General features: G+C 36.4%; 2 protein-coding genes across 8 annotated transcripts in view; both read left to right on the forward strand.

Annotated features, from left to right (window-relative positions):
- BEND5 (BEN domain containing 5) overlaps positions 1 to 2760 on the forward strand; it is a 29310-nt gene extending 26550 nt beyond the window's left edge. For all 7 annotated transcript variants that reach the window (XM_039319950.1, XM_039319956.1, XM_039319951.1 and 4 more), the window contains one exon: positions 2562 to 2760. In XM_039319950.1, the coding sequence (XP_039175884.1) occupies positions 2562 to 2719 (158 nt within the window). In that variant the 3' untranslated portion in view covers positions 2720 to 2760. The remainder of the gene's footprint in view (positions 1 to 2561) is intronic.
- Positions 1 to 12431, forward strand: part of AGBL4 (ATP/GTP binding protein like 4) — an 891909-nt gene that overhangs the window by 459478 nt on the left and 420000 nt on the right. The gene's annotated exons all lie outside the window — the stretch shown is intronic.

Here is a 12431-nt window from a genome sequence, read left to right on the forward strand (position 1 = left end):
ATTCTCGTTCGACCATGCTATCTCCGGAAAAGTTTGCCAGCAGGTGCAGACAGCAGTATCTGCAGTTTTGAGCAAGAGGCTTTTTAAAGAAGCCAAGTTTTATGGAGTGGCATTGTGATGCAAGCTTTCACCCTTTCTCACATGCATAAAGGTCAGGGTTTGCACTGCAACTTCTCTTCTAGCCTCTTGCCTTTTTTTGATACCTGCTGCTGCGTGTAGATACCTCTGGGTTAAGAACAGACAAGTAGTGGTCAGGTTTTACTCTTACCAGCACTATGCAGCCGCTGTTGCACCTGTTCATCAAGCCTTTTCCAAGTTGCCTGTTTTTTTGGCAAATATGGAAGGCTAGCCTTAGTGGTGAATTTTGATCACCACCCACAAGGCTAATGTATATTGCACATAGTACAAAGATTTCAGGATACACCCACACAATTGGCTCATATTTTGTTATGAAGGGGATTTCAGACACAAAAAAACTGTATCAAAAGCAAAACATATACACATCTACTGTAGAGAATAAGCAGAGGGAGAATTATCACCCTGTCTTTCTGTTGTGTTTAAAATTAGAATAAAAGCAGTTCCTGAAGCTGCAACATAGACATCATTTATATGCTGCAATTCTGATGCAATTGGAATTTTTGATTACATGTGAAATGCTTACTTACAAAGCTTTGGACAAAATCCCATACATGTGATATGTTGGAATGTAGTAGGTGTATGGTGGAATTTCATGGTGAAAATAAAATGCTTTAATTATGTATAGATTTCAAATATAATGATTTCACTCGCTCCCTGGTTTGGTACTGAAGAGGAATGGGTGCTTCTTTGCGTTAATCAAATTCCTCTTTCTGTGTTTAAATTTAAATCACTCTTTTAGTCATCTCTTTATCTTTAAAATCTCATTTTAAAAAATACTAATACATTTCAAATTGCTCATAAAAATCTGTAGCCGAGATAGTTTTTATTCTTTTAATTCTAGAATAGTTCCATAAAATACATCTTAAAAAGATGGTGTTAGGTTTTAATGGGTCTAATATGTCTTTTTGTTTAGTAGTCCCTATTGTGTAGTTTATTCTGAGAAAGTTATTAAACAGTGTTGGTATGCAACCATTGCAGATCTTGTGACTGAAAAATAGCCTTTTATAAAACTTCTGAAAGGTGTGAGAGAAGATGCAAAGGATGTAGAATAGTTAATTGTTATAACTTTAATGTGCATTAACAGTGCCATAAAACTCGTTAATTAAGTGATTCTCTATTTTGTTTACCATATGAAGCAATAAATAGTTGCTGAATGAAAATACTAAGAACAGCAGAAATTATTTAATTGCTTTGGAAACAGTACTGGTAGTACCGTAAATGCCGGCGTATAAGACGACTTCCGCGAGTGCTGAAATCGGCGCCAGAGACGGGGGTCGTCTTATACGCCGAGTCGTCTTATACGCCGGAAATACTGGTAGTTTCCAGCGTATAAGACGACGTTCTAGGAATGCGGCCCGGCTATAAAGACGGGGGTCGTCTTATACGCCGGGTCGCCTAATACGGCGGCATATACGGTAATTGTACTTTTCACTATAGTTTATACAATAAACTATAGTTTATACTACTGTAACTTGTATGTTGAGGGCTGAGGAGTTTACAATGATGAGACAGTTTTGTAAACCATGTCTCAAAAATCAGACTGTTTACTATTAATTTGCTTCATGTCAGTTAGTCAAACTGTTTTAGTTCCTGAAGTTACATAGTCTTCTCCTTTATAACAGTCACAAATAAACAACCATTTAATTTGGAAGAAAGAACAAACTTTACCATATTTCCTAAAACATACTTTTTCACATGGATGCTGTTGCCTAACATTATCTTGTCTCAGGGCATTTCCATATAATGAAAGAATTTTTAGACGTTATCTGTTAAACAGACTGCTACACTGTAAATCATATTTTTGTTTTGGAATTCCACTCTATCTATCTCAGTATTGTTATTTGTACTTTAAAAGTATATTTTTATAAAGTGGTGAGACAGGTAGAAATCTACAGATAGTATGTTTCATGGATGGCAACGTTTGAGATAGGAGGTCCATTGATTTTTCTTTCTCATTTGTTCATGTTATCATGACTCTGATTGAGTGGAAATGTCTGCCGAGAATAAGCATAAGATGTGTTTTTAAAAAAGGCCAGAGAATGCCTTTTAAGGGCCTTTCAGTGCTCTTACAAAAATATATTTACTCAAAATTAAATTACAGGCTTGTTTTTTTTCCCTGGATTGAGAGACATGGCCATTTCAGAGTAAATGGCTTATGACTAGAACGTATATCAAAGACATCTTAAATACATTAGTGTAAATGTACTTTACCAGTCCTAGGTGAACATAGAAAGCATTTGTTGTCGGAGACGAGTTTTCAGATTGGTGCTGTATGCAGGTTCATGTTTACATCGAGTTGCTGCATTCATCCTGTGCGTGACATATGCCTTGCTGAAGAGTTTTTGCTGTATTTTAAGTGTGTTGAAGTTTCATTCTTAATGTCATGTTTTCTTTCTTTCTTTCTTTCTTTCTTTCTTTTTTAGAATGTTTGTATGACAGAATAGCACAAGAAACCCTGGATGAAACAGAAATTGCACAGAGACTCTCCAAAGTCAACAAGTATATTTGTGAAAAAATCATGGATATCAATAAATCATGTAAAAATGAGGAAAGGAGAGAAGCAAAATATAATTTGCAATAAATTTTGAATTTTTAATAAAGCGTTAGTGTTTTACTCTGGTAGTGGTTGTCTTGATTTTGTGTGTTCATGCTGATGGGTGAAATTGACTTTTAGTGCGAATTGTATTATAAAATACTGGGATATTTTTAAACAATACCACAAAACTACTTGTCTGCTTAAACTTGCAATGCTCATTTAATTGTAACTTAGCATTACATTTTCTAGTTACAGCAAGAAAACTGACTGTTAGTCCATAGCAACTCATTTTGTTAAGTCTCAGCTCTACTGCTGTTCTTACAAAAGTATGAGGGTTCTTTTGTAGGATACAATAAAGCTCAATGGAATATAGTTCATGTAGTCATTTTGAAAACAGCATTTTTAGTAGGAAACTCTATTGAACATGGGACTTCTTATCTTTTTATATTTAAAGAACCTTATATTTCTTACAATTTTCTTGGAAACTTTTCTTTGGTTAATTTAATGTGGCTTCTGTTAAAATCAATGTGAATGTTCAGATCATCTGTGATTCAGATTATGACCAGTGTCACTATTGTGAGTTCAGACAGTTTTAGTTACAAAATACTGTGTTTCAGTTGTGGTTCTGTATAGCGTGCATGTTAAGTTAACCCTGGAGACCGTATACTCATTTGATACTTACGTTTCTTTGGAGAAGGCATAATGTAGCATAACAAGAAAATGGAATAACTTAGTTTTCTATGAAATAGTCATGCTGTTTTAAAGTGTATATAAAGCTTCTGTTTGTTGAAATAGATTTGTTGCCATTTTCCTTCAGAATTTGGTATGAACATACGATTCTGTGAGGCTAAACCATAATAATTCTATATCACATCTTTAAAAGAAAACAGGAGTAAGGGGAAAATAATGCATGAACTATTTTTTTTTTTGCATTGTTCCTTTTAATCACAGTTCTATATGATTCTAAATATTATTGAAATAGCACCAACTTTGGACTTAGAGCAATACCTTTGGATATTATCTTTTAGGTGCTAAATATTAAGCTTACTAGTTCTTTATATAGTTTTTTTCTTTAATTAAGATTTTTCTATTTATGTACTAATTTTAAGCTTAAAAATTGCATTATTATTCCATCTCCACATTGCTGAAAGCATGCATATTTATGTCAGCTCTTAGGTATAATTATAATTATATTTATTTATATGCCACCTTTATTTTTTCAAATAACTCAAGCTGGTAAACATAACTGACATACCTTCCTCTTATTTTCCCATAACAACCTTGTGAGGTGGGTTGGGTTGAGAGAGAGTTAAAATTAGCCCAAGATCACCCAGCTGGCTTTTTGGGTGAGGTAGGACTTGAACTCACGGTCTCCCGCTTTCTGGCCTGGTGCCTCTCTGTTGAATAACAATTTGACAATCCTGGCAAATGAAAAAAATTGAAAGATTAGAAAAACCCACTTTACCTTTATGCCTATTTTTTTTGAACCGAACAGTTCATATGCACTGGTAGCTGAGTTAACTTGATTAAATTATCTTAAGAATATTTTTGAAAATAAGAATTAAATAGATTGTAGTTGATGGTGATTTTTTAAACAAAGTACCAGTTAAGGGTGTCATGCTTGCAATACGGCATTTGAAATTGAAATACCTGCAGAATTAGGAAGGAATGTCCATCCCTCAGCCCATGGGCCACATGCAGTCCTGGTTAGCTAGTAATATGGCTCTGCAAGATTGTAAACTTCTAATGTGCATTTTCATACATTAACTATATTATATATTTTATTTGTGGCCCAAGACAATTCCTCTTTACTCGGTGTAGCCCAGGCAAACCAAAAGTTTGGATACACTTGCTCTAAACAAATCTCATGATCCTATAGAAAGGCTGACTGCTAAGGTATCAAAATCTCCTTGATTTTGACTGTGTGTTATGCAAACAGCCATTAGGGATCATCTGTTAAACCATGATTAAACAAGTGTTGAATTAGCACAAGCTATGACCTGTCATTTATTTATGCATAACCCAATTGTATTAGACTGTAATTCTATTTTAAAATTAAGTTTTTGAAAAGTTAGGCTTGGGTATTAAAGTAATCCATTTTAAATGTGTATGGAGGTTCTCGGTCATCCACATCATGGTTGTCCCAAAGGTGCTTTTCCAAATCAAGAAAGTCAGTTGCCTTTGGGAAAAGTATCCTTGGGGTACCCCATTTTACTTTTGTCACAAGGTAGAAGCTTTCTGTAAATGCCTTTTCACATCCATCAAAATAAAATCATAAATATTATGAATTCTTTTATTAACAGATCAAGGATAAGATTTGATAAAATTATATCAGCACTAGTCTAAGATGTGAAGGAAAAGGACCTCATATATTCTGGATGATTATTTCTTTTCTTTGGAGGAAAGACATTTTGTTGGAGAAATATTCTAATTCTTTATAGTTAACCTTTGCTATAATTTGTAATATTCATTGCCTAATGCATATTATATTGCTATGGAGATTGGGGGAAAGGGATATAAGTAGCACAAGAAAGGTTTTCTTTTCATTATTTTATCAGATGAATGAGTATCTCTGGAAAAAATTTCTGGACAGTTTTTGTTAAATTATTTTAAAAAGGAACAGAATATAGCTCAGTTGTGTTTATGAATTATTTTACATAGAAAAAATAGTTTTAGGTTTTCAATAAATAAAGGAAATCCCACTTGTAGGATAGTAGCATGCAGCTGGATAGCTAGCATTTGGATTGTTCTCCAATTCAAGTGAAACAGTCTCTGGATGTCAGAATTTAATTTTAGAATGAATCCCAATTTAAATTTAGGAAAAACAATGGTACTCTGATCTGGCTGACATGCTTAGTCTTTAAAAAATGTCCAACCTAATTCAGTTCTGAAATAGAAATTAAGACATTTGTAGTGATTACCGCTATTGTCTTACTATGCTATGTGACTGCAGCTTCATAAAATATGTAATCTAGGTTTCAGATATTGCGAGTTTGACACCCTGTATACGATAAAATGTTCTGCAAAGTACAAACTACCACTTCTAGTCCCTTTTGATAGAAGCCAAGATAACATACTTTGATATTGCCGATTTACATAAAACAGGCAGATGAACAAAACAGATAACAAAGTGATGATAAACATAATATAAGTGGTAAAAATGCCGTGGTGCAAGCAAACTGCATACTAAGCCAGGGGCTGAATAAAATAAAACATTGTAATATTGTGGGCTTTGCTCATATCTACCAGTTTAACTAATCCCTTGTTTAGTTTTATCTATACTAATTTACATATAGTATTCTCCATCGTAAGAAAAATCCCATAGTTGCATCGAAGAACAGATGGAAGAAAAGAGGGCAATATATTTCAGAAGTAGCTCCATTTATCTCCTCTCCAAACTGCTTTAATCAGAAAAAGTTGAAAACTAGTGCATGACATCCTAGTGTCATAGTTACAGTTTTGCCTAAAAGCCTGAGCCCACGATTGTGTGAATGGTTAGTATGGGTGGATACCTACCAGTGCATCAGGAAATGAAGAGTGGAACTGTTGTTACTGCTCTGAATGAAAAAAAGGAAAAAGAAATATCATGAAAAAAATGGCTCCCTTTAGCATGCCTCTGATTTTCATGGGCTTAAGTGATAAAATCTTAACATAAATCAACCCAATTTTATTGATACCATTTTTTCATCATAATGGTACAGAGGAATTTGGAGCAATAATTCACAGAATATAGAGGCAATAAAAATGTTATGAAGAGCAATTATTGCATACTTCATGCTCAGTAGCTAATTTTTAAATTTTACCCTCTCCAATATTTCAAAAGGTTTTTTGCCTCCAGGCTTTCTAACAGGAAGAAAAATTACCTGGATTTTAAAACTAGAATAATTACTCAAAATAAATTACATAGCTCTTACTGACTTCACTCTTTTCATATATAGATGCAAGGTTCTTTTTTATTTGCTTTTGAATTGGTTTTCCTTTCTGCTTCATCAAATCTATTTTTCTTGCTACTACAGTGAGTATATAATAAAGAAAGGCTGCTGTGGTGACATTCTTCCAATGAGTGTGTCACTATGCAATTGAAAACAAGACAAATATCTTTCCATCTTTGAGGTGAATTTACAGATTTTGTACAAGGAAGCTATTTTCATGTATGCGGATTACCTGGAGCTAAAGCTGCTGTGTAATAAAATTCAAAGGGAGCGTTGTGCACCATCATTTATATCAAGGAATGGCAAGTCTCATCTGAAGGCCATACTTTGTTTTAAACATATATATTGTCTTCTAGAGGTCTGGTAATGTGTTTTGCTTCTTGTGATGTTGTAGGGCATCTTAAAATGCAAAATAGATGTGTTAAATCCTGGAAATCCATAACACATCTATTTTGTTGCTTCTGGAGATCAAATTTCAGCAGTGTGAAAAGTGATTGATATCACTGCAGAGATAGGCAGGGTAGGTAGACAACAAAAATGTGGATGGTTTTCAGGGATTGTAGAATTTGTGAACAATATTGATACAGCAATCAACTGAAATTAATACGTGATTCTGCCAAACTTCTATCTCTCAAGGACTTTGAGATGAAAAACTTCGTATTTACCAATTATTTCTGGTCCATCATTAGTTCTAGATTGTTCAAGTTAAAGGTAGTCCTCACTTAATGATGGTAATTGCGACCAGAAAATGCAATGTCATTTGATTGCACTACTTAGGGATGGCAGTTCCTGTACTCTCCAGTCATCATTGTTAAATAAATCATCGTAGGCCATTTAGCAAAGATCTCATGTGACTGGCTTCCTACTTCCTGCTGACTACCCCATTAATTTTGCTGGTGAGAAGCAAGCAGGGAAAGTCATAGATTGCAATCATCTGATGATGCGAACCTATGACCATGGGGACAAATCTTTACAATCTATACAATCTATTCAAACTTTCGAGAGAAAAAATCAGATGTTACTGTGGAACTTATTTTGGGGTTGTAATGAAGGAAGAAGCATGTGACTCATAGAACTCTTGTAGTAGTTACATTACTTAATCTAGTCCAAACTTCTTCATATTAATTGGGAGTTGGCTATTTGCAGCAAGAAGCAAATAATAAAGCATGGTTTAAGAACACAGGGCACAGTCACCTTGCTGAGGGTCCATAAGTCTGAATTCTCACAATACTTGGATAGAAGGGGGTATCGGGGGAAATCTATTTGTAATCTGGAGTTTTATGATGGAAGAAAAGGTTAATACATAATTAAAAATAAGTCTCTTTCCTCAATGTATTTTCTGTATGCTTACTTAACAGTCTTTGTGATCTAAACTCCTTTGATCGCTGTTATAATTTTTGAATTCCATCAGTGGATATTTGGCCCAACCGTGGCTATTTTCATGCAATAGTCTTTTTACTTCTGAAAAACATATGATATTAAAATGCTAAGGAGAATTTCAGTTAGAAAATTATTTGCTAAAATAGTAAGGGGCAAATCTGATACATTACGTAGAAAGATGAGACAACTCAAGGTATAAAACATAAACTCATAATCCTTTCTTATACTGTCTGCCCTTAGAGAATACTGAATGATGTCAAGGAAGGTTCCTTCATCTCCTCTCTAAAGATTGACTGTTAATTAATGTAGTAATTTATAAACATTGTGAAACCACCATCTCAGCTTGTTCCTATCTGTAAGGACATCAAGAAAATTAATTATGAGTGCTGCTTTTTGAAATGTAATTAATGTCCCTTTGCTAGATGCCTGATTATGAGTTTTCCTTTAATTTGTAACTTGTTGCCTTCTTTTGAAGCTGATACTGCAGATTCATTGTGATTTTTGTGCTTCATATAAATGGAGATGTGCCTACGAACGGCCACCACTGAAAATTTTGGGTAACTTAAGAAGTGTTTTAGTGAGACGCACACCCTACACTGGGTATATTTCTAGGCCTGGCTTCTCTTTTCCCCTCAGTTCCTTTCTGGCCGCTAATACAATAGCACTGTTGGGAAGCTGGAGAAAACTTTATCATTTTCAGTTTTTATTTGCTTTTGCCTCCTTTCTCTGACTGTGTAAAAAAAAATTGCATTATCATTTTCGTTGTTCATCAGCACAGGGGAACATTCACTTGTTTCGCCACTAGGTCTTTGGCCAGGATATTCTAAGCATCTTTCTGAAAGTTCAAATCGGGGCAATCAGCTACTGCCAAACTGATAGCCATTCATTGTGTCTCCTTTGTCTCCTTGAGCTCTGCCTGCTTCCAAAATGCATGAAACAGGCTGGACAGAGCCCATCCTTCTGTGTTTGGGTCCTCCTTTGGAAAAACTCACAATTGATCCATGTGTAGAAATGCCCTTCCTTTCATCTATTATTTGTTTCCTAGCCACGGGTACTCTTTTGACTTCAGACTGCAACTGGGACTGGATAATTCATTGTTAAGTGGTGCAGTTGTTAAGCAAGGCACCCAATGTTATGATCTTTTTTTGCTGGGGTTGTCATGACGCGATCACAATTTGCAATCTTTTCTGCCAGCTTTCCATTGACTTTGCTTTGTCAGAAACCAGCCGGCAAGTTTGCAAATCATAATTGTTTTGACCATGGGATGTTGCAATAGCTGCCAAATGTCTGATTGTATGTGGACCAGTTTAAAGTCACTTTTTTCAGTGCTGTTATAACTTTGAATGGTCACTAAATGAATCGTCATAAGTTGATGAGTACATGCATTGTAGATGATTTTAGTACCTCATTTTTAGGTATTTATTATATTTAATAAGAGTATAATATATAGATAGTCTTGGACTTATCACTGGAATTCAGTCTGGAATTATGGTTGTAAGTCATTACAGTTGGTAAGCAGGTCTCCATATGACTGGATCTAAATTTGTGACTTTTTTTGCAACTGGAATTTTGCTGGAAGTAAGTTCTGGAAACCAGCAAAAAGCATAAAAAATGGTGGACACGTGATTGAGGAACACTGCAAACAGCTATAAAAGTGAGCCACTTGCCCAGTGGTTCTCAACCTGTGGGTCAGGACCCCATTTGGGGTCGAACGACCATTTCACGGGGTTCGCCAAACAACGCAGTCCACCATTTTTCCCCCCTTTTCCTTAGCTGTGCTACTCTCTTTTATTCTATTGGCTTTTGAAAGCCAATAGAATAAACTCTCTTGAATAGAGTCTAATTCTATTGGCTTTCAAAAGCCAATAGGAATTGTCCAGGCTGCCTCTGCCCTGCTGAGCCCGCCAAAAGTCCCATTCTGCAAACGGTGCTGCACCAGTTGAGTAGTCCTTGACTTACGACTGGTTGAGTAGTCCTCGACTTAGACTGGTTGGGAGTCGCGGCATTAAAAAGGTTGAGAACTACTGCACTTGCCAAACATCCAAAATGCAATCTCTTGACCACTGAGGGGGGACATCGTAACTTCAAAACTGGCTCATAAGTAGCTTTTTTTTTGGGGGGGGGGTCCATTGTAACTTCAAACAGTCACTAAAAGTCAGATCATAAGTCAAGGACTACCTGTTCAAACAATAACAATTGAATAAGAAGCTACCGACTCCATTCCAGACTATTCAGTAAGACACAATATACTTACTAGATAGATAAATACTAAAAATAAAATGGAAAAAGAGAAAAAAAGCCTAAAAGAAAAGAAATTAATAGTTTATTACAGATGCTTTTATGCCTTTTGAGTTTTCAATACACTGAGCAGCTCAATGCAGCAGCTTAATGCACAATAAAATTATCATATAAATCATATCTAAAAATACATAATTAAATAGACATAATATTTATAACATAACCAGGGTGTCATATATTATCAGAACCTCCCTTATTGTTTTGGATAATTTTGAAACAGCTTTGAAAAGACCACTTCACCAAAAATTACAGAGTTATGGTCTCTTACGGGAAATATTACTCTAATAGATTACATAAAGGCTATGGATAGTTTAAAACAATATGTTTTGGATGTAGAAAGGCAATTAGATTTGTAGGCTCCTCCAAGAGGAATAACCAGTTTTATTTTAGACCAGCAACTTATCTAAATCAAATAACTATTCCCAAATTTAGAAGAGCATTGATCTTAAGTTTGTTTTATTATGTTCCCATCAGTGTAATAAATGGAAAATTCTGTTTTATTGTTTGTAAAAGCTGTTGCAATCAATTGAATTGATCATTTATGCATGGCTGTTTACTTATTATTTTATTATTACCATTTTTAAATATTATCCTCATGCAAGGTATGCATCTTCCTCAGTTCAGATCCACTACCAATACCTGGGAGTTTAATGGTTTAATGGTTCTGTGCAGGATCTTAGCACAATTATATTTATCACCACCAATATCTTCTGCTCTTTGTTTACTCCCACAATATCTGGTTAATTGGCCAGCACCTACCTGTCCATCTGGATATGAAAGTCAGCCCCATAGGATCTTAGCCTGATTATTCACCACAGTCTTCTCTGGAATCTTTCTTCTGGACTTAGGAGGATTTAGCCCATATACTGGGCAGCCATTCATGTATACAATGCCAACTACTTGGTTGTGCCATTCAGTGTATGTTCTTCCTGCCTGCATCTTACATGCTGTTGAACTGTATGTCCTTTCTGCATAGTCTACATTACCTTACTATATAGGAATGCTTCTTCCTTCCATGGTTCTAGTGCTTAATGCCTGTTCTTGTGATCAGTGCCTCAGTGCTGCCTTTAAGTGTAGCTACCTCCCCCCATTGGTAGGATTTCCTAATATCTGCCACCTCATCTATCTGTCAGTGGTACATCCCATGTAAGATATTGTGTTGCCATGGCACTTCCTCTGCTTGATTTTCTCCCCCTGGCATTCTCTCAGCAGTTCATATTTGGGTGCCATCTTGTCAATATCCTCCTAGATATTCTATGTTTCATCCAGGAAAGAGGCTTTAATACTCACCAGATCCACCCATTCTTTTTTGGCTGGTGTACAGACTCTGGATGTTGGAATTGGGATGGAAGCTTCCATATATCATGAGGAGCTTCCATGTCCTTCTTTGGCCAGGTCACTATATTGGCAAGGTATTTGATGACTGGCAGGGCATACGTGTGGAAGGTTCTCTTGTTCTTCCCATTTAGCTGACTATATATCTGAGTAGCAAATGCTTCAGGAAAAACTCATAAAGGGGGTAAATCATCAGATTATCTTCCAGAGGAATCTAGTTATCTAATTGGAAATGGAATGACTTTGGTTGATTCAGTCAGAATTATTGAGGGACCATGAACCTCTTGGTCTAGCTATCCCACAAGATAAAAGTTAGTATCTACTGAGTCATAGTATATTGTACTCAAAAGGGCCATATAGGCATTAAATCAGTGGTTCTCAACCTTTTTAATGCCGCGACTCCAACCGGTTGTAAGTCGAGGACTACCCAACTGGTCGTAAGTTGAGGACTACCCAACCGGTTGTAAGTTGAGGACTTTCCCTGCCCGGGAGCGCTGCGCATGCGTGGTGCCGCCCCCTGAACTGGCCGAGGCATAGCTGGCAAGCGGCAGAGACGGCACAGGCGGACCACCGGCTGGGCCACCAGCTGGCCCAGCCCAAGGGAGGTAGGGCACCCGCCGGGCCCCACGCATGCCAGCAACCCTCCCTGCGCCCACCGGCCTCCCACCTCCCACCCCTGGCCCTCTTTTACTTACATTTTTAGTAGTTGCTCAGCAGGGAGGGGTAGAAACTTCCAGATAGCTCGCTTTCGCTGCAGACAACTTGCAGCACCATTTGCAGAATAGGACTTTTGGCGGGCTCAGCAGGGCAGA

The sequence above is a fragment of the Crotalus tigris genome, unplaced genomic scaffold, assembly GCF_016545835.1.
Source record: "Crotalus tigris isolate CLP2741 ecotype Arizona unplaced genomic scaffold, ASM1654583v1 scf7180000023617.9722795, whole genome shotgun sequence".
Classification (NCBI taxonomy): Eukaryota; Metazoa; Chordata; class Lepidosauria; order Squamata; family Viperidae; genus Crotalus; species Crotalus tigris.